Genomic DNA, 22,203 nt, shown 5'->3' on the forward strand with positions numbered 1-22,203 from the left:
GGAAGCAAAAAGAACGCCAATGCTTCTTGGGCATGGAAAGGGATATTGGAAGGAAGAAAATACCTGATGGAAGGCTTGGTTTGGGTGGTTGGGAAAGGAGATAAAATTCATATTCGGAGAGATAAATGGATATTGTCGCATTCTGAGAAGCGGATAAAACACTTGGAGTATCAATCTGATGCATATACTTGGGTGGCTGATTTAATAGATGCTAGCACAAGGTGTTGGAAGGAGGAATTGATCAGGTCAATGTTTCATCAAGAAGATGTTGATGCTATCTTAAGTATACCATTAAATGTGTTCCTTAAAGAGGATAGTTTGATTTGGGGAGAGACAAGAAATGGGGTGTTTACTTCTAAATCAGCATACCATATGATCAAGAATCGGATGGATACTACTCTAGTGAGTAGGATAGATGACGTATGCAAAGAAACTTGGAAAAACATTTGGAGTTGTGATTCAGAACCAAAGGTGACAAGTTTTATGTGGAGAGCATGTGCGGGTGGTGTCTCGTCTGCTGAAAATTTGGTTCGTAGACAGATCAATATTGACCCCAGTTGCCAATGTTGTGGTGGAGTCCTTGAATCTATTGATCACATTTTATTTGAATGTGATTTTGCTAGAGCAGCGTGGCACGCCTCCCCTCTCGGGTACCACCCCCCAAATGAACCAAAGCTCCATTGTTTTATTGAAAGCTAGAGATCTTTTAGTTAGGAGAAAAAGAGCTCTAATGAGTTAGCGGGCTTGGCATCATACTTGTGCTGGAATATATGGAAGGATAGAAACAGGTTTATGTTCGATGGGTCATCAATGCAGCCTAATGTGACGGCATGTAGAGCGGTGAAGGAATGGGAGACTTTCCTACAGGCCAAACAACTCAACCTCACTTCAAGCCCAAATGAAGTGGTCCAGAAGAGGAAAGTGGATCGGAGATCCAAGGGGAGGACATCAGTGGAACCTTACTTCAAGCTAAACTCAGATGCGAGCCTTAACTCTAATGGTTTAGGTATGGGGTTCATCATTAGAGCCCATATAGGAGAGGTTCGCCTTGCAGCTTCTGACCGGTGATGTCTTGCTGGGGGAGGCCTTAGCGATGAGAGAGGGTCTCATATTGGCCATTGGTGAAGGGATTGATTACATTGTTGTTGAGTCTGATAACTTGGAACTCATAAATTCCATTAATGTAGGTACGCCAACAGCTGTAGTAGCAAGAGAGGTTGTATCGGACATTACCCAGTTGGGTATGTCCATTGTGGACTGTAAGTTTTCTTATGTTCCCAGGTTAGGTAACAATGTGATTGACCGCCTAGCTAGGAAGGCCACGTCTGTTTCGGGAGGATGTTTTTGCCACTTTCCAATCCCCTTTCTTTTTCTTGTTGTGTGTTTCGCCCTGTGTTTTTCTCCCCCTTTTTTTTTTGTTTTTTTTTTACCACAAAAAAAAAATTTTGTCCCCTCTCTTCTCTTTAATCAACATTCTGATTCCCTTGTACTTGAGGGTTTTATTCAGTCCCCGTTGCAATTACTAACCAACCTTTCTGTCTTATACTAATGCCCCCTAGTGTCGTTGTTCCAGTGCTCTCCATAGCCTCCTTTTACTCTCACTATACCTTTGTCAAGTTTATTTAAAAGAGAAAAAACCACCAAAAAAGAAATAAATTGAAAAAATAAAAAGAAACCAAAGAGGAGGGAAGATTGACGAATGTCCCCTATCCTTCTCGCAGATTTTGTGGTCATACAAATTTGAAATCATAATCTAGAAAATTGGTTTCCTCCCTATGCTAACAAGGAGGAGGGGGGAAACAAATCTTTTTTGTTTTTTCAATTCTTTAATTCAAAATAACTATGTTTTGAAGGTGGAAACCATTTTTTAATCAAAAGAAGTAGGGTAAAATTGCTTTAATATGGTTTTTAAAATGGGGTAGAGTCATTTCCCCGGGGGGGGGGGGGTTTTTGGGCCCTTTCCCCGGGGCCGTATCTTAAAGATTTCAGATGGATCAAATTTTTGAAGATCTATTTTTGTATTACAAATTTTGTTGATTCACAAATATTTTTGATCCTCTACCAAAAAAAGTATTTTTAATCCAAAGAACTTCACCACTCACCGTATAAATCAGGGTCCTAGGGCAACAATAACCTAGTAGTTATATGTTCTTTTTTGTAGCCATTGGCTCATTTACATTCCTAAGCAGATCAATAGTTTTGACCATCACCTAGCTCAGTGGGCCCAGTTTGTTTTGGTGTTGACTGATTCGCTGTTTACCACTCCCTAGCTTGTATCCTTTGTTGTTATCAGCCTTGATCTTTCCTCAATAAATAAATTTCCTAGCAAAAAAAGAAAAAAAAACCTAGTTGGTATATCAGATCCTACCCACTTTGAGCTGTACACTCTTTCTTAACTCTCTTGTTCTCATTCTTAACCAAGCATCAATGCTATCAAAGCTGAAGCTTTGCCTTCTTTTATTTCATATTGCTGGTCTAGAGAGATCCCGTGTAAGGAAGATGAGAATTCCATGGCAATTGGGAAAATAACCTAACAATTCCACTCAACCAAACAAGGTGGGGATGTGGAAAGAAGCGGTGAGGCAAAAAAACTTCAACCAGTCGTTTCTATTCCCATCTTTTTCTTTTCAACCCTCTTTTCACGAAACCCAGACACCACGTTAGTCGACAAAGTCACCGTTTGGGACCGCGGAAAAAAATATGTAAAGTTTTCCATTACCGGGGTCTGTCTGATGTCCGCCTGAGATAATATTATAATTTGAAAGTTAAGGGGGGACCTCAAATGGAATAAAGAAAAATTTCTCTCTCTTTGATAGCTGTTGACTGCAGTCATTAGTTCCGGTTCAACATTTACGTGGCTTAGTGGCGCGTTCTGAGATCCGTTTATATTTTCAAATGGTAATGATAATTAAGAAATTCTATAAATAGATAGGGACTTTTTTGTAACTTAATCATAAAAGGAAAAAGTTGAAAATGCTTTATTGCCATTTTACAGTCGCTTAACTAGCCACCATCTTCCAAGAGTAAATTGAATCTGAACCGTCCTTTTAATCCATGAGAATGATCTTTGCCGTACAGATTGTCGTCGTTTGCCCCGAAATTGTCGAGATCTATTACATGCAGTTATGGTTAGAGTCATGGAAGAAGAATCTGAACCGTCAGGTATGGATCTTACGGTCGAAATATTTCGAAGTAGACGCTCGAAAGAGATTTATTTTTAATTCCTTTTATTTTTTGAGTTTTTCGTTCTAAACCCTAACTCTCGTGTAACCGAAGAAACCCTAACTCTTCGTTTCGCACGGTAAAAAGAAATTTTCAAGAAAGAACGACGGTTCCCTCGGAATTCGCAGAGGCAAAAGTTCGAATTCATATGGAAGATTGTTGTCTTCTGTAAATATATTTAACGATTGGCGGTGGAGTTTCAATTTATGTCGCTTTTGGTTTCAGGTATGTGTTTCTGTAGCTTTACTGGTTTAATAATGAATTCTCGTACGTTTCCTGTTCAGATCTTGGTGGGAATTGGGTATTGATCAGTTTGCATGCGTTTTAGGATTTCATTTCGGGGTCTATCTGATGATTGCGTTGTTATTTCATCACCAGATCTGGTGCTGGATGTCCAAACAAAGAAAAATTAATGAACATGTATGATGGAAGATGAGAATTGGGGGTATCAGTTTTTCTTTTGTCGATTGAGTGTTTGTAGATGGACAGGAGCTTAGAAGAACCTGATCTCTCTGGAATTTCAAAGAAACCGAGATCTTTGGATCTTCAAAGTCTCTATGTTGAGAAGTCCAAGGATTCGATTGGTAAAGGAGAGGTAGAAGATAAGCTCCTGAAGAGGAAAAGGAAGTCTCCTTCAGAGAACGGGGGGTCAGGTTTGCTGCAAGAGAGGAAGAAAAGGAATAAGAAAGAGGTTTCTCTTAGTAGTTTAGAACCGGCTAACAAGAGTAAGAAGAGTTCAAATGCGGTAGGTGGCAGTGGTTTGAATTTGGGATCATCTGTATTCAATAATCCAGCATTGAAGCTAAGCCGATTCGTTTTACACCAAAAGGCTCAGGGGAAAAAGAAGAGTGGCCACCCCCTGGGGAATGGGAATTTGCAAAATTCTAGTGGTTTAAGTGTTATTTCTGTCAATTTGGATGATAACATCCCAAAGCGTCCTCGAGGCTTATCAAGGCGAAAGAAATCCCAGAGTAATCACAGCCCAGAGCAGGTGGGGACTTCCAGTAGCAAGGTCAGCTCTGCTGAGATAAATAAGTTAGCCAATGATTCTGTCACCTCAAAAGCATCTTCCGAAGGTAAAGAGAAGAAGGTTTCTAATGATTTCAAGGAGAATAGTTTCAGTAGTACTAAATCAACTCCACCCTTGAAGGCTGATGGTGGCTCTGACAGGGACAGTGATCTAACAGTTAAAAATGTTCATAGAAACAGAGAGAAGAGGCTTGACTCTTCATCCAAGAAACAAAACCCAGCTGATATGGATGAAGATGGTGGCTCTGTCAGATATAGTGTTGATCCAAACTCAAGAAATGTTCACAGAAACAGAGGAAAGAGACGGGAATCTACGTCCAAGAAGAAAAGCCCAGATGATGTGATTGAGAGTTTGGTTGATAAATCTGCCAAGGCTAATGGAGTATTGCAAGAAGATGATGAGGAAAATCTTGAACAGAATGCTGCAAGAATGCTGTCATCTCGATTTGATCCAAGTTGTACTGGGTTTACCGGAAACAACAATGCCTCGCCGAGTTCTTTATCTATGAATGGGCCTTCTCTTGTGCCAATTTGTCAGGGGTTGGATAATTCTGCTGGTTCTGAGTCCACCTCTGCTGATGTCGCCAGTAGAGTGTTGCGGCCTAGGAAACAACACGAAGAGAAAAAGGGCCTTGTGAGGAAGAGGCGCCACTTCTATGAGATATTCTCTGGGCATTTGGATGCTTACTGGGTTCTTAACAGGAGGATCAAAGTATTCTGGCCTTTAGATCAGAGTTGGTATTTTGGTCTAGTTACTGATTATGATCCTGAAAGGAATTTGCATCACGTCAAATATGATGACCGCGACGAGGAATGGATTAACCTCCACAATGAGAGATTCAAGCTCTTGTTACTTCCAAGTGAGGTTCCTGGTAAGTTTGGTCCAGAAAAATCTCAGCAGGGTTTTAAAAAGGTGGAAGACCAAGATGAAGACATTAACATTGGGGATAGTAACTGTACCTCTAGTTTTATGGACTCGGAACCTATCATCTCATGGTTGGCTAGATCTACAAATCGAGGCAAGTCTTCACCACTTGGTAGCATGAAGAAACAGAAAACTTCTTTTCAGGTCGAGAAATCTGTGAAACCCATATCTTTTGATGATCATCCCCCAAGAGAGTGCTTGGTTGTGGAGTCAGTTGGAACTGATGCATCACCTAGCAATTCTGTTTTGTTGAAAGGTAGGTCAGCTCCAGAAGAGGTTACTGAAAAATCTACAATGGCAAGCACCTCATATCCAGATGACAGAAAGACACCCTTTGTTTATGTCAGGAGGCGATTTCACAAGAGAAGGCAGGGATTGGGTAGCCACTTCAAGGAGCATTCAGGATGCAAAAGTTTTGTTTTTGATGGGGTGGGGACTTCAGAAGAGCATGATATTACTCTCCAGGGATCTGGTCACAATGCTTTGACAATTTTCGATGGAAAGACTTTTCTGTGGTCTGTTGAGAATTCTGGAATTTTCAAGTCAACCTTTTCGCTGATGAAGTTAAAAGAAGGGAAATTGAAGATTGACTTTCCGCTTCATCGGTTTGTATATAGTTATGTACATAATGCTGAATTTTTTTGGCTTTATCAAACATTATTGTTCCTTCAGTTTGGTAAGATGGTGGCTGTGTGGCCAAAGGTTCAGCTAGAGATGCTTTTTGTTGATAATGTTGTTGGGTTGAGATTTATGTTGTTCGAGGGATCCTTGATTCAGGCGGTAGCTTTTGTCTGTCTTGTTCTTAGTGCATTTCATCAGCCTAATGAACATGGAAAGTTGGTGGATCTACAGTTGCCAGTTACTTCAATCAGGTTTAAACTGACTGGATTTCGGGACATTGGAAAGCAGTTTATCTTTGTGGTATACAACTTTCTGGAGGTGAAAAATTCAAAGTGGCTCCACTTGGATTGTAAACTAAAGAAGCATTGTTCTGTCACCAAGCAGCTACCTCTTGCTGAATGCACATATGATAATATTAAGTTGCTTCAAAACGGCTGCGATTGGTTGGTTCCTCTTGTTCCGGAGAAGCCTATAATGCATAGGGTACCTTCTTTTTCCTTTATTTTATTCTGTTGATTAAGTTTATCTTTTTTACTTTTCTCTTCTTGGTGAACATAATCATATTTTATTACTTCTTGTTTACCATGAAATTGTCATGTTTGAGGGTGGGTTGGTTCCCCCCCCCCCCTACCTTCATTGCCTCACAAGTGTTTGTCCTTTGAATTTCCTCAATGGCCACTTTGATTCACATATGATAATCCCACCCTCCTTTCTACTAGCCATCAGGTTTGCCAAACTGACAGCATTAATCTTGGGAAAAGGGTTTGATTTAGTGGTTGGTTGCTTTATTAATTACGATTATCTTAGAATCTGTGATGCAGATACATAACCAAAAGGGTTTTCTTTTTAATTAGGGATAGGCATAGGGTTGGGTTCTATACATGTCGGGCCCTCGTTCTATTGTCTTCTAAATTTTTCGTAGACCACTTTAATGGGCCTAAAATATGGGTAGTGTGACTGCATGTGGATTTTTCTTACTAGTTAATGATATCTCCCTATCTGAATTATTTCTTTGATTACAAATTGTATGTTGATTCAATAGTACATTCATGGTTTTTTTTTAGGGGTGGGGGTGGGGGTGGGAGAAGGGTTTCAGATGATATAGTCTTTGTAGGTTGGATGGATTAGTTTTTTGTAGATTTAATCTTCCAATGTCATCATATCTGGATTTTTTTACTCTATGCTTTGCCTGAATTTCAGATTTTTCACCTTGTGTTATTCATGTGTTTTCATGGCTATCCAACCAGGGTTTATGCAGAAAGTCTAGGCAGGGAATTGTGCACATGGGAGTATCTAAAGAATCAGTTTATATTGACACAAACAGTTCATCTTCAAGTTTCAATGAGAAGTGCTGGAGACTTCCTCCCTTTGTTCTTTCTTTTGCTGCTGCACCATCCTTCTTTCTAAGCCTGCATCTGAAGCTATTAATGGATAATAACGTTGCTTCTTTGAGCTTTCAGAAGCATAATTCAGTGTCTCTACTAGAATGTCCAGAAAACTGTGGTAGTCTGATGGATGTTGACTGCCCTCCTACTGTGGATTTATCTTACCAGGTTCAAGAAGGTACCCTTGAGAACAGTGTGGGTGTTGCTTTAAGAGATGGGGCTGGTTCTTCACTTGTTTCTTCTGCCAAACCCAAGGAAGAGACTGACACTCCCTTTATAAGCAGTTCTGGTGTTTGGACAAAGTCCACTCAGAAAGACCTTGATGGTGAGCTTAATGTAACTGGAACTTCAGTAGGCTCCCAACGGTCAGGGAAGGAGATTGATAGTGTTGTGCTATCACAGAGGCACCCTTGCCAACATACAGTTTCAGAGCAATCTGGGGAGAAGTCTTGGCCTTCTATTTCTGAAAACCATTCTTCTCCCGACAGGTCCGAAACTGGGTCCATTTCTTGTTTTAATGGTGTCAGTGTTCAGATTCCTCCTCATGGCCAAGGTGACAGTCAGTCTTGTGATGTGGAAACACCAAATAGCCAGCAGTCTATGTTTGATTTGCCTTGGAACATGAATGACTTTAACATACGTAGCCCAAACCCTACTGCACCCAGAAGTGTTTGGCATCGGAACAGAAATAGTGTGGGCTCTTCATCATTTGGGCGGTCAAAAATGTGGATGAATGAAGGGCATTATTTTAAACCAAATGACTTTGGGAATGGCTCCAGAAAACCAAGAACTCAGATCTCTCATGTCGCACCATTTGGGGGTTATGATATGAGCTCAAAGCCCAGAAGCCACCTCCGGAAAGCACGTTCTCACAAAAGAAAAAGGAGTGATGATGAAAAGATGGTTAAGTATGGTTCTAGAAGTCCTTCGAGGCACATAGAGTTATCATGTGAAGCAAATCTCCTAATTACTGCTGGGGACAGGGGTTGGAGAGAATGTGGGGCACAGCTTGTGCTAGAATTTGTTGATCATAAAGACTGGAGACTCCTGGTAAAAGTTTCTGGTGCTATGAAGTATTCATTTAAAGCACATCAGTTTCTGCAGCCTGGAACCACTAATCGTTATACCCATGCTATGATGTGGAAAGGAGGAAAAGATTGGACGTTGGAATTTCCTGACAGGAGCCAATGGGCGATTTTCAGGGAGATGCATGAAGAGTGTTACAATCGGAATATTCGAGCTGCTACTGTTAAGAATATTCCTATCCCTGGGGTTCGCTTAGTTGAGGAGAGTGATCATCATCTAATGCAAGCGCCATTTATTCGTAGTTCGCCTAAGTACTTTCGACAGGTTGAGAATGAAGTAGAAATGGCGTTGAATCCATCACATGTTCTATATGACATGGATAGTGAAGATGATGACTGGATATCAAGATTTCATGCTTCTAATAATAATCATGAAAATAAGCTGCTGATAATTTCTGAGGAGATGTTTGAGAGGACAATGGACATGTTGGAGAAAGTTGCATATTCCCAGCGTCGGGTTGACTTCACTAGTGATGAACTAGAGGAGCTTATTGTTGGACTAGGTCCAAATAGTGTAATTAAGGCAATTCATGAATATTGGCTGCAGAAAAGACAGAGGAAAGGAATGCCTTTGATCAGGCAATTCCAGGTAACTTTTGCCTACCTGTTTGACGTTGATGATTCATTTTCTTTTTGTGTTTTAGTTGCTATTTCCTACTCTCAATTTTTATTTTCTTTGGTTTCTCATTTTCAAATAAAGTAGTTCTAACTACCTGGTTCTTAGAATAGCTTGCTTTTCTTTATATAAGACACGTGATAAGCAAGAACAGCTTGATACACTTTATTATAAGATGCATAGTCAAGAATTTATTTTCTTTCCTTGACTTGTATTGTAGAAAATTTTCAGGTGGTTTTAGTGTACATCCCCCACCCCCATCTTTCTAACATAAATACATCATACCTTATGTCATTAAAAACTAACATTAAGCCACCTCAAGTTGTCAGAAAGACACAACAAAGAAAGGAAAAAAATTATACATGATGCATCGGCATTTTAATTGGGAACACTATTAGCCCGGGGTTGTAGTCTTGTGCTGGACATGTCTTAGGAACCTAGAAAGTGAAGAAGATGCTGACCCTCACCCTAAAATCCTAATTTTGATCTCGTTCTCTCCACCCTTGCTCTTTTCTTTTATAGTTGGAGATCCCATGTAGCCCCAGTTTGTTTGGATTTTTGTACTAATGAATTAGAATATTAGAAATAGAATCATGATTATGAATAGTATATAGATTCTTCTAGTCTCCCCCCCTCCCCCGGGGCGCCTGCTGAAGGAAAAAGGCAGAAAATTTGGCTGTAAGGCTTCATGAGGTAGTCATGTTGTAGTATAAAACAAAAGCAATCTATCCCCCTAGGTCTGTAAACCTTCCAAGGTTTAAACCAAATGAGAGAGTAGATGTACTAGGAAAAAGACCAATTCCAAGAAGAGACAATTGCTTGCTTCTCAGCTCTGCTTTTCTCTAGTTCTTTGTTGATTTTTTATTACTTCTTGTGGCTTAATAGACTTGGTTATTTGATGTAACTATAGCGTTGTTGTCTGGTGATTTGATGTGGCTTAGTGTTGTTTGTTGATGATATAAGGTATATACTATAGCGTACTAAATAATTCTAGAATTGGGGGGGGGGGGGCTTCGTCACCTATTGTTTAGGCACCCTGGACCAAACTCGAAAGAGATGCAACATGAATGCTTTGTAAAGCCAATTGAGGGAGAATCAACGGTGTAGTCCATTGTTGTGAAGGCGCCTTACAGGCATGTTGATGTGAACAACATGAAGGTCCCCAGCAGCTGCCTAGCGGCATGCACAGCTCCCTAGAGGCATTCCCCCCCCCCCCCTTTTGGGCTTCTCTTTTATTTTGCTATGTATTTTTGTTGGGTTTCTAATCAGTTACAGAATCCCAATTAGTCTTTTATTTCAGTTGTAGTTGTCTAGTCTAATCAGGAGTTCAAGAAGAAGCTAAGTTAGGCTTTTTGTATAGTCTTATTTGGAATATTTTTTAAGGCTATAAATTCTCATGCGTACAGTTGTAGCAAACCACTTTTGATGAATAAAGGATGAAGAGTTACAGTTAAGGGGGGTATTGAGCAGGTCCTTTTGAGATGGACCCTGCGGTGGTCCAACAAATCTCCCAAGAGCCTGTGATCTGATCAGCAAGTCATTCTATCCTATTCCTCCATCGAGAAACTGCAATTGAGTGAGTATAAACCCCTCCCCAGACCCTGCCCTAACTTTTTTCTCTTCTCCTTTTCTGCCTCTGCCCTGCGGCAGCAAGATTCTGCAATTTCAGATCAAGAAATCTTCAAGATCCTTGCTGTCCTTATTCCCCAGTCCAAGAACCTCCATAAATCAGTCCCTTAGGCCCCCACAACCCTTCGCCCAGCATCTCTAGCCCCTGTCCCACCTTTGAACTCCCAGGACAGCCCCCATTCCTGTGCTACCTAGAAAAGAAGAAAAAGAAAAGAAAAGAATAAAGGTTGTCCAAGATATTTACGCCTTACCATTGCCACAAACTTCCCTAAGCCTATTCCCTTAATTTTTTAACCCTTTCCCAATTCCATCCCAATTTGATAACATTTCGTTCTGAAGCCGTCAAGGTTTTGTTAACCCAAACCACCCCTAAACCATTAAACAACTCAAAATCAAACCAATTAGAGAATTCCATGGCCTATCAAACCCATTACCAATACCCTAAAAGTGTTCTAGAGAGTGAAGGTTTTGTACTGCGAGAATCCCATCCTCGGTTTTCATCACATGTATGTCCCTTGGATGCCAGTGGTGACCTAGGCACTGTCATCTTGCTTCTAATCCCTTTCCAACCCCGTGTGTCCTAGATGCCATGATCAACTATTTTTACAGCCTCGAAAGGAGACGAAAGAGTTCGAACAATATGAACCCCCTCCCCCAGTTAAAAACCCAAACCCCCATCTCAAACCTGCCGGGGGGTTGGGGGGTGGTGTGGGGAGGGTAAGAAAAGAAAAGAAAAAAGACCTTATCTTATTGCAGAGGCTTAGTCCCTTCAAGTGGAAAAGGAGCTCCTGAAATAACCTATACCAATTTTACAACTTAAGACCAAGTTTTCGTGAATTACAGGGAAAAATACAGTTTATGGTATGCTGGTGTTCTTAATAATATTTTCTTGTGGGTTAAGGCTTTTGGTGAAATATCTAAAGTTGTAATGAGCCCGCCCAGTCATACAGCACAAACTTTAGGACTATAGTGGGAGCACAAATTTAGTTGTTTCATTCGGATTGGATGTGTAAGGAGCCTGTTAGTTCTTAGTTAGGACATTATCCTCACAGTAGCTACCCATCTCTTAAGTCTACCCTAGGTTAAAATCAAAATTTTGCCACAATGTGATATTTTTCTGCATTGTGTTAGTGGGTATTTTGATGGCTTTAGGCCAACTAAATGCCTAAAACTTCATGGAAACCCAAAGATCATATTGCAAACATGGTTATCTAAATTAGTTTGATGGGAACCCAAAGTTCTAATAGAAAAGTACTACTGTTCTGTGAATTGGAGTAATATTGCAGATTTGATTGGAATTAATTATGAATACTGGAAATAGAAAGAAGGAAGCATTAGAATTCATAGGTGATCTGGTGTGAGTTCTCCCTCTCCAACAAAAACCCTGGCGGCCCAACTCTTGACTCAACACTTCTGAATGACCTCCCCTCTCACTGTCCCTCCCCTGCAACCGAATTCTCTGGTATAACTGCTTGCCCCCTTCCCAGTCTCCCTCAACTGCTCTCTCATGTGTCATTCACACCTCAGGCCTGTGGGCCCGTTCTTCTCTCATGGGCATATACCCTTTTAATTAGTGGTCTAACATAGTTATTTTTGGTAATACACATTTGATTGGTAGTATGTGCTCCTAATGTATAATTACACATTTACCCATATTATAGTACATAATCAATAAGCAATTCAAGCAGTTAAATCACCCAAACATATCAAACATTCATAATAATTAAGTACATAATTTTCAAGGACATCATCACAATAGTACCCTCCTTAAGTCACGATGTAACTTAGTACTACTAATGAACTACACTATGCCTCTAGGATCATTCCCACCAGGAGTCTAGTGAAGCTGTCTCACATTGTTGTCACATTATAGCTTGCGAGTAGGAACGAGTATAATCCTCCACAATTGACATGTACATTGCATCATCAAAACATATTGAAAATAGCCTATCCTTGGATATGATTCATATGATGCAGTTGATTGCATCTATTGGTGTTCGGTTGGTAGGAGTAGTCATCCACAAAGGACGATTCAGTACGCCCCATTGATTGGGGTCACACTCCATTACCAAAATTTCCGAAAATTTTATAAAAATGTGGTGTCTTTTAATTTTGAAGTGGTATTTTGTTTTGACGATCCCAAAGTACTCCGAATTTTGTCGATTTTTTTAAACTATGGCTCATAGGATAAGTAAGAGTCCTCTACCCAAAATGGCTCATGGTATAGTGGAGGATTAAGTTTCCCCACTAATTGATCAGAGTGGAATTTTGTATCCCCACCCCCACCCCCCCCACCCCAAAAAAAAAAAAAAAAAGAAAGAGGATTTGGTTGGCTCTCAAACCCAGATCCTGGCCGAAACCTAAAGTGGGCCCCAAGGCCCATCCAAGCACATCCAAGCAAGCTGGCTGAACCCTGTATTTTGGGCATTGTAGGCCCTATTTCACCGCTGGAATCTAAATTCAGAAGTCTAGTAGAGTCCCAGTCCATTTTAAATTCTTTATTTGAGTTGCGATTGAGTTTGTTTCATTAGTTAAGTTAAGACTCTTTTTACAAGAAAAGTTCCTGTCTTTTAGGAGTTAATAATTTTTCATCGGAATTTGTCTTTATTGGTGTGGCTGTGGTTTACCTAGGTAGGAGTCTTTCATTAAAGGGGACTTATAGATAAGTTAAGTCTTTCATTTCAAAAAGAATTCTTTTATTTAGGTGGTGGTTAACTAATTGTAAAAGGGTATCCTAACTTATAAAGGAAACCCAGGTTAAGTTGGTCTCTATGTCTTAGTTGAATCAAGATAGAGTCTCCCAGTTTGAGTTAAGTTCTTTTTTTTTTATGTGAGGCTGTAAATAAGTCAGCCTATGAGTATAAACTTTGTCCGCATTGAATAAAGATTGAATATTGCTTGTGGGAAACAAGTCGGGGTTCTCTTTGGGAGGGCCTCATTGGATTTTTAGCTTCTTGATTCAATTGCAGTAGACACTCTTCAACAAATCAGCAGCTCTCTCTCATCTCCAGCATTTAAATAAGTATACACAGCCCAGCCCCTTCCCCTGCATCCTACCTCCATCACACCCCTTCCCTTGTAATTACAGCAGCACTTTAGCCCTCCCCTAGACCCCTCGCAAGTCAGCTGGCCCCTCTCCTGTCCTGCGGAGTCCCCCACCCCATTCCCCTGCTGTTGCAGCCTGACAGCAAGCAGACCAAGCCCCCCCCACCCAAAAAAAAAAAAAAATAATAATAATAATTAATAAATAAAAGAGACGATAATCTCAGCCCCTCTGCCACTCTTGCGAACCATTCAAAAGCCCTCTTCCCCTGCAATCACTGTAGGACCCCTCTCCTCTACCCTCAAACCCAGTGGCACCCCTCCCACCCCCTATCTGACTTGCGGCAACCATAAAAGAGCAGAAAAAGAAAGAAAGAAAAAGATTCAAGAGAGGTTGCCCAAGATCCATTCCCCAAAGCCTGGAATTTTCTCATCCTTGGAATCATCCCCTCAATTTTCTCCAGACCTGACCAATCATCCAGATTACCTCATTCCTCTTTCCATCCACCTTAGGGTAAATATTGGATATATCAAGAATCATTTCATAGAGATTTTTATTAAACCCTTGACAAACCTTAAGATCCCAATTGTGTTTCTTTATCTTCCTTCCAATTCCCATCTACCCTTTGGTTCCTCTAAAATTATTAGATTATTTGCTGGAATTTTCTGGGTGACTCCTTAATTCTAGGGAATCTTTCCAAGAAACCCTAACCCAAGAATCAGCTTGACATCACTCTCTTTCTCTGCTTTCCCTCGCCCCAGACAGTTCTAAATTGCTTTCTTTTCTTCTTCTCCTGTGATCTCGTAGCTTCTTCTCTGTTTTGCCATCTAAGGCTCTATAAATTTCTCCCTCTATTTCTATGTTCACCATATTGGAAGGAGTAGGAGATTTCATCTTGATTGAGCGTAATGTGAGTGAGATCTGGAAGCAAACCGGGTTGGCACTGGTTTTTAATCTTTGTCATGAGGAAGAAGAAAGCCTCTTTTTATTTCCCATTAGAGGCATAGTTCTTGTTTTTCCCGAGTTACTCTTTTCTTAATTTTACATTTGCTGATTCATTATTTCGTTACAGGTACCAGAACTTTTCCTTAATTAATTACTATCCTGCCGCTGAACTGGCTCTGTCCCGTCGTAGAAGATCCAGAAGTACCATTTGTTCAGTTTCACCTCTAAATTCTTATCTATAATTCTAGAAGGATCACACAATCCGCAGCAGCTTTTGTTGCTGGGATTGCATTACTGTGATTGCTGGTTAACTGCTGATTGGTTCTTTGTGTATTGTGGTCTTTATTTCCTCGTTTTCTATTTTTGTCCATTTTAGGTGTCCAATTGTGGTCACAATTTTTTGAGCCTGAGTATCTATTTCCTGTCGGTTATTAGTCTGGGTTTCTTTTTTGGTTTTTGTTATTTGTGTATCCACATGATTGCTTGGTCAGACTTTGTAGGGTTGAACTCCATCTGTAATAGATTAAATGACCAATAAAGTAGGTGATGCAGGGGAGCCAAGACCCAGAACTAGTGGATGGCCAAGGCCAAGAGAAGCCCCTAGATTGCAGCCCGACACCTATGGTTACTGACCAGCAGCACAACCTAAATGGATTGTGCTCGACCATACTATCATTATAGGGTGTCAATCAAATGGTTGAATTTGGCCTTAGGAGTTGAAAATACCCCAAGCAATATGGCAAGGTCTTGAATACCTAATTCAATATGGACTCCCTTGACATAGGATATAGCATTTAATGGTTTACCCTGACCAAGTGAAAAATATATTTGTGGAGAACATCTTGACAAAGTTTAGATAACATTTGAATTCAAATCTAAAATTGATGCCCAACCCATGTGTCAAACGTATCCCCTAGATCCGTATAATTGAAGGAATTGGTGTCACTGATCCTGCCTTGCTCTACAGGATGATCTTTGAGGTATTCCCACCTCATTCTAGAAAACTCACCTTGGAGTCATCTACTGGAGTTTGAAGGTTGGGCAGGTTCCTTAGTGTTGAGTATGACCTCAGTCTTTTATGAGCCCCTAGTGCCATATTGATGTTATGAAGTTGAAATAGAAGAGATTTGGAAGACAAGGGGTGATCTTATGGAGTTGACTTCTCTGGGCAGCCTCACGATTTTGTGGAAAATGACTTAAAAACTGTGGTTAAGTTAGTACATTTAAGGAAACAGAAGCTAAAACTGTTATTTTGATGTAAACAGGGGCCCTCCCCCTGGCTGAAACCTATGGCACATGGCACACCTAGGGCTGGCCGAACCCCTGCAGGGGGAATTTGGTGATTTTCCAGTCCTACTTAATTGCTTATTTTATTTTCCGAAGTTTTGTTTTACCTTTCTGAGTCCAATTCTATCTTGAAGTCTTAGTTTGAGTTAGTTGAGTTCTACTGTCATAGGGAGTCTTCCTTTTAAGTAGGACTCTTTATGGATAATTAGGTCTTTCATTTTAAGTTAACTTCTTTTATTTATGTGGCTATTATTTAATTTAACCCTAAAGGAAACCCTAGTAGAATTAGTTTCTAAGTCCTAGTTGAGTCTTGGGCAAATTGCTTAGGTTGTAAGGCTATAAAAGCCCACCCCTCCCCCATTATTGGGTAAGGTTGAATTGATGAATATTAAACTTTGATGGAACCTTTGCCACCAAATTTCTTAGATTTGAATGGGAGAACAAAGACTTATTCTGAAAATTACCTTATTCAAGGATAGGATAGAACTGGATAAATATTTATGTAAAAAATCACATTAAACATACCTAAAATTTGACTGGATTTTAAATTGTCTAAATTTATATCAGGTAAAAAAGAACCTAGCTAAAAACATTTGTCACAGGTCTAACCTTGTTAGTTGTGTACGTCAAAATTATGTCAAAAAGAAAGTGTTATTTTTTGAAAAGTCTCAGTTTTAGATTTTGTTTTATTACATGTACTAATGTTCCCTTGTCTTGCAAACCTCTTCTCTCCTTTCAAATTCCTTCTATTTCGACCACATGATATCACCATGGCACCAAGGTCTCAAGAAAGTCCTAGGTCACATTAATAAGGCAAGAAACCTTCCCAACCTTTAAACAACTGCTGTTCATGTTTCCATGTGAGTTTTCTAGAGTGTGGTGGAAATGCCTCAAAATCGTCCCCTAGAACAAGGAAGGGTTGTTGATACCTATTCCTTTGACTATATAGGTCTAAAGGATGGTTTGAAGACATGGGTTGGGCATCAATTTTAGGTTTTCAATCCAAATGTTATCCCAAACTTGTAAAGATGTTCAGTGCAAATATATTTCAGTGGTTGGAGAAAACCTTTAGAGCTATACCCTATGTTAAGGAAGTTCGTTTTGAATTAGGTATTCAAAACCAAGACCTTGCCATATTGCTTGGGGTTTCATTCCAAGGATCTCTTAGTATTTTGGACCCCTAAAGCCAATTCAGCCATTTGATTGATGTCGACACCACCTAATAGGGATGTTATGATCGAGTATACTAGTTTGATGACACCACCTATAGTGATGTTATGATCGAGTATACTGGTTTGAGCAAAATCCATTAGTGAGACCTAAACCCTCTTGCTTATCAACCACATCACCCCACACAACAACCCCCCCCCCCCCCCCCAAACAAAAACACACACCATGGGTTTACCTTGATATGTGCATTCTTTCCAGGCTTATGTGACCCATTTGTCCATAGCATTACTCTTCTCAACCTCCCTTACATCATTCTGCGGTACATGGAATTTGCTGCATAGCCATCAAACATGAGCCTTTCCTATGGTAGACTATTGAATAGCATTTTCTTTAAACTTAAGAGTTGATTTTGACAGTAATATATTGTTGAAGAAAACATTTATATTGCTGCTATTCATTTCCATCACATACTGAGAGAACAGGCACTGGGTCATCAAGACCCTCTTCCAAATGAAAACCTAACTCATGTTGATGCATGGGATCATAATGAGGACATATCTCCTTTTGATATTTGCATGGTTTTGTCATTTGTGCTTAATTCTTGAGATTTTGTTTGAAAAGAATTGCAAAAAGCAAGCCATGCTCTTTTGAGAAAGTTATATGTAGATCTATGAACTGTAATTCTTGCAATACTTTTTATTTATCTTTATTCCCAATTTTCTTGACTCAGAAAATAAATTAAAGAAAATGAAAGGCAGAATTTTTTTTGAGGGGCTTATTTGTACTGTTTTTTTCCTCCAGAAATGTATTCTCTTACATATGTTTTTATGTATCTTGTTATATTTTTTACTTGATATGTTCTTTTTTAAAATCAGCTTTACTGGTGTGATACCTAATACTGATTCTCTATGATTTATGTAAGCCCGGATGGCTGCTGTAATTCTTTGATTCGTAGTTATCAAAGAGGCAAAGTGAATATGATGTTTGAGGGCTCTCGTAAGTGTCATGGTGACCAGGCAGGAATATGGCATCTCCTTGGTGATCCTAGTGTACATTTTTTTGTATGGCCACTTTTTGTGGCATAAGTAGCCTTTTTAAACATATATAATTCTACTAATAAGCTAAACAAATAATGCTGGATAATCGTAAAAAAGAAAAAGAGCAAGCAGAAGTTCATCTCATCATAATGACACATAAATATAGCAGAATAACAAATGGTTATGGTTTATTTGAAAGTATTCTAGAGATGGCCTTGTTTTTTTTTGTCTTGAAATGATCTCATGCTTCTTGTTTGATGGTGACAAAGTACCACCTGATGTAAACCATTTCCAGGGACAGCACGGGGCCTTGGGTTGCTTCCCCAAACCCTACTACCCCTAATTCCAGGTATTTTGGTCATTTTGCTAACTTTCCTTGAGTCCAAGTTAGGTTATAAATGGGTCAAATGTGTTTGTGGGACCCTAGATCTACTTCCATTTTGAACTTGAGTCCTTATTTTACAATTGATTAAAGAGTGCTGGTTAGAGTGGGATTCCTAGTTTGCGTAGAAGTCCGTTAGAGTTATCCTACACTTTGCAAGGAATCTAGAATTCAAATTGGAATCCTTTAGAGAAGTTATGAAGGTTTCTTGTGTGAGTTAAAAGTCTTAGGAGTTTTAGTTTGATTTGAAATTCAAGTAGAGTCCTACTTTGATTTCTTTTTTGAAGTTAAATCCTAGTCTAATTTCTTTCAGTAGGTTATAAATGAGCCTTCAGACCTTGATTTTAGTTTTTCAGCCTTCCTCCTTCCCTATATACCTTAAAATTTCTGCAATTTAGTTTTCTAATAGATCACCTAGCCCAAACCTTAGATTTTTAAGAAACCCTAATCTTCCGAAACCCTAGACTTGAATTCAATTCTGAAACTAAATTGTAGCATAAAAAGTGGGCCATTGCCTTGGGCCTCCTAAAATGCCTTGGTGACACTTTGCTATCCATGCTTTGATTCATTGTTCAATTTTTTCTGTTGCTAAGATTCCTTAATTCAGTGTATAACTGTGCATTTGTTAGTATAGTAATTATGCATTACGGGTTTATATTTAGTTATGCAATATTCGACCATAATTCTGTCGTGTAATTTTGTGATTATATGATTCACTGTTACACTATTTTTCAATTCCTTGGTTCTGTAATGCAGTTATGTGATTTTGTGTTTATTATTCCTTTGGTATCTTATAAAAATGTCAATTTGTTAAAGCATTTGACTTTTAGAAGTAAAGATAGGTTATGTAATTGATATACTAGACCACCTAGGCACTACCTAAGCGCTTAGAAAGGACCATGGTGGGAGATCTCGAGCGAGATCTCGACCAAGATCTACCAAAAAAATGGCGGTAGTCTCGGTGGCCCATCTCGGTGGGTTTTAGGGCTCTGGTTGGGCTGAAACTTGGTATTTAGCCTATTTAAGGTTTTTTGAACACATTGGTGGCCTTAGATTTGTGAGAAAATAACCCTAACTATGTCTCCTAAGTCGACCGTATGTGTAAAATTGAAATTCTGTGAAATGCAAGGTTAGAGACTTAGAATTTTAGTCTCTTAGAGTCTTAGAGAGTCAGAGAGACAGAGACAACATGTAATATTGTAATGTAAAGATATCAAGTAATTCAAGTTAATGAGTTATCATTTATCAACTATCAAGTATCAAATACAATAACATTACACATCAAGTATTCAAGTCAACAAGTGATCAAAGTTCAACTATCAAAGATTCAAAGTAATAAATTGTTAAATACTTAAATGTCTTCAAAATTTTACAACCATAAGAATTAAGAAGATTATAACTTACAACTTACAAGACTAAGAGTCTAAGACTAAGAATGTCAAAATTACAACTTACAACTTATAAGACTAAGACTAAGAGTATGACTGTCTGAGTATCACTCAGCATGAAAGTGTATGATCATCAACATATATTTATACCACACTCATACAATCATTGTAGAACCTTGTATTTGAAAAAAATCAAATTTGGGGGAAAATCTTACATTTTTCTTGAAGATCACTTGAAATAGGCTTGAATCACTTGAAATATGCTTGAATTTGTTGTTGATGATGTTGCTATGTTGAATCCCCAACAAATTGCGGCCAAAAATCGAGTTTTCCGGCCAAATTTGGGCTTCCAGCGAGATAGAGGAGAGAGAGAGGCGAGACAAGGGCTTTAAAAAGCCCCTAAAGTGTTGGAAAAAAGACCTGTTAGCGAGATCTGTGAGATCGCAGATCTCGCCAGAGATCTTGTCTCGCTATTGAAAAAAAGCGAGATATCTCGCGAGATCTCCCACCATGGAAAGGACCTCAAACGCTTTGAATTGCCTAGTGCCTTGACAACAATGGAAATAAAATCTGCCCCCAACCACCTGTGCTACAAATAGGGTTAGAACTTCCTCCGACAATAAGAATGCCACTTGTATTGGTAGCTTGAGATGGCTAGCCTATGTATTTTAAAGTTGATAAATGAAAATAAATAGCTGTTCTGACCATGTTATTTATTTGATGGCATAAGCTTAAAGGTTTTAATTTATTTTTCGATTTAGATTTCCTTAGGGATCCTCCAATTGTTGTGGTACCTATAGAGTTGGTCTTTTAATAAATGAGGACTGTGATGAAATCGGTCTTTTCTTTTCATCCATTCAGATTATGTTACCTGAAAGTTAACAGAAGTTAATTGATCAATCCTTCTTTTGTAGCATTCTTCATTTTGCATAATTCTCCCTAGGATTTATTTGTACTTCCCTTTCTGTCACAATTTGTTATGTACGCCTCATCAACCTTGGACTTTTGCTGCAGCCTCCTTTGTGGGAAAGGTACCAGCAACAGGTGAGAGAGTGGGAGTTGGCAGTTAACCAAGGCAACAATTTCCCCAATGGATGCAAGGAGAAGGCTAAGATTGAGAAGCCACCTATGTTTGCTTTTTGTTTGAAACCACGGGGTTTAGAAGTGCCAAACAAGGGCCCCAAAAATAGGTCACACAGGAAGTGTGCAGCGAGCGGGCACAGTAATGCTTTCTCTAGAGATCAGGATGGTGTACAGGTTTTTGGTAAGTTCACATTTCCTGTACTTATGGCATTCTTTCTTCTGTTCTTGTCTAATTAACTGTTTGTTGTTATATGTTGTGAGCTTGTAATGCTCATCTATATTGTTCTGCTGTATCAGGAAGAAAATTAAATGGATATGTGTTTGGGGAGGAGCGATCATTAATGGGTCATAACCATGAATCAGATGCTTCCACTTGGCTCCAGACATCAACAGGGGTATTATCACCACGAGATGCAGCTGCGTCAGGTTATATGTCGATGAGCAGTGACGGTGGGGAGAGGAATCTGTATCCAAAACTCAATAGAAACAAGTCAAAGAAGATGGGGACATTTCTATTCCCCTATGATTCAAAAACAGTGGGTCTGCCGTACAACAGGGGATTGACAAGCAGGAGAGATGGGGCCTGTCGTTGGAATATGGGCTTGCCTGAGTGGCCTAGCCAAAGGCATTACCAGCCAGAAGGTCCCCATAGGCCGAGAGCTGATCAGTTGGCTTGTTCAGATCTTGACGAGTTTAGGTTGAGGGATGCATCAGGTGCGGCTCAGCATGCATCCAACATGGCAAAACTAAAGCGGGAAAAAGCTCAAAGATTGTATTACAAGGCAGATCTTGCCATTCACAAGGCTGTGATTGCCCTTATGACCGCAGAGGCTATAAGAGCATCTGAGGAATGCACAGAAGATGGGTAGTAAGTCCCAAATGAATCTGCGATTAGGTGGATTTTTTGGAAAAAGCGACTTTGATTGCCTTGAAGGCATATTGACTGTTCCAAAGCCAGACATTTATCCATGGAGATAGTGTTGACCGAGGTTGCATTGGCTATCTCGCATGGGTAGTTGTGGCTGTTGAACTGAGGATAAGTTTTACCTGGTGACTGCTGGAAATCGTCATTAAGACAGTTTTGGCGCTCACCTTACCGAGTTACGTCTTGACGGTCTGGGGGTAGAAGGTGGGGAGGTGGGGAGGGTTGTGTAGAATCCTGCTGGTTCTTTGTACAGAAATTTCTTTTTCTTTCTTTTTTCCTTCCCCTTTTTGGGGACTCCTCGTCCCTCTTCTTGTCCATTACTCAATTCAGTCAGGTATTTGTCGAAGGTGGAGAAGATGGCCCAAATAATACTATACTTATACTGCCTTTGGGTTACAAGAGTTTGTGATTCCTGGAGTCTACGTGGTGCC

The 22,203-nt window shown here is 39.6% G+C and overlaps 1 protein-coding gene across 3 annotated transcripts; it reads left to right on the plus strand.

Moving 5' to 3' along the window:
• Nucleotides 1-3,173: 3,173 nt before the first annotated feature.
• Nucleotides 3,174-22,174, plus strand: LOC149007319 (uncharacterized). Of its 3 annotated transcripts, none has more exons than XM_089166263.1 (5): nt 3,174-3,447; nt 3,551-6,280; nt 7,045-8,856; nt 20,779-21,028; nt 21,145-22,174. In XM_089166263.1, the coding sequence occupies exons 2-5, from the start codon at nt 3,704-3,706 to the stop codon at nt 21,714-21,716; spliced, it is 5,211 nt and encodes a 1,736-aa protein (XP_089022389.1). In that variant the 5' UTR covers nt 3,174-3,447; nt 3,551-3,703; the 3' UTR covers nt 21,717-22,174. The 3 variants fall into 3 exon arrangements, with proteins under 3 accessions (XP_089022389.1, XP_089022391.1, XP_089022392.1); XM_089166265.1 differs by having other exon boundaries at nt 3,601-6,280; XM_089166266.1 differs by lacking the exon at nt 3,174-3,447 and having other exon boundaries at nt 3,454-6,280.
• Nucleotides 22,175-22,203: the final 29 nt, after the last annotated feature.

This window comes from Hakea prostrata, chromosome 8 (assembly GCF_041222555.1).
Source record: "Hakea prostrata isolate BN-2017 chromosome 8, UWA_Hpros_2, whole genome shotgun sequence".
In the NCBI taxonomy this organism is placed as follows: Eukaryota; Viridiplantae; Streptophyta; class Magnoliopsida; order Proteales; family Proteaceae; genus Hakea; species Hakea prostrata.

Excerpts from the sequence above, each read along its gene's own strand:
- LOC149007319 (XM_089166263.1), top strand. The coding sequence starts at position 3,704 with ATGGACAGGAGCTTAGAAGAACCTGATCTCTCTGGAATTTCAAAGAAA. Across the intron at positions 8,857-20,778 it reads CTTTGATCAGGCAATTCCAG|CCTCCTTTGTGGGAAAGGTA; the intron begins GTAACTTTTGCC and ends CTTTTGCTGCAG. Across the intron at positions 21,029-21,144 it reads GGATGGTGTACAGGTTTTTG|GAAGAAAATTAAATGGATAT; the intron begins GTAAGTTCACAT and ends CTGCTGTATCAG.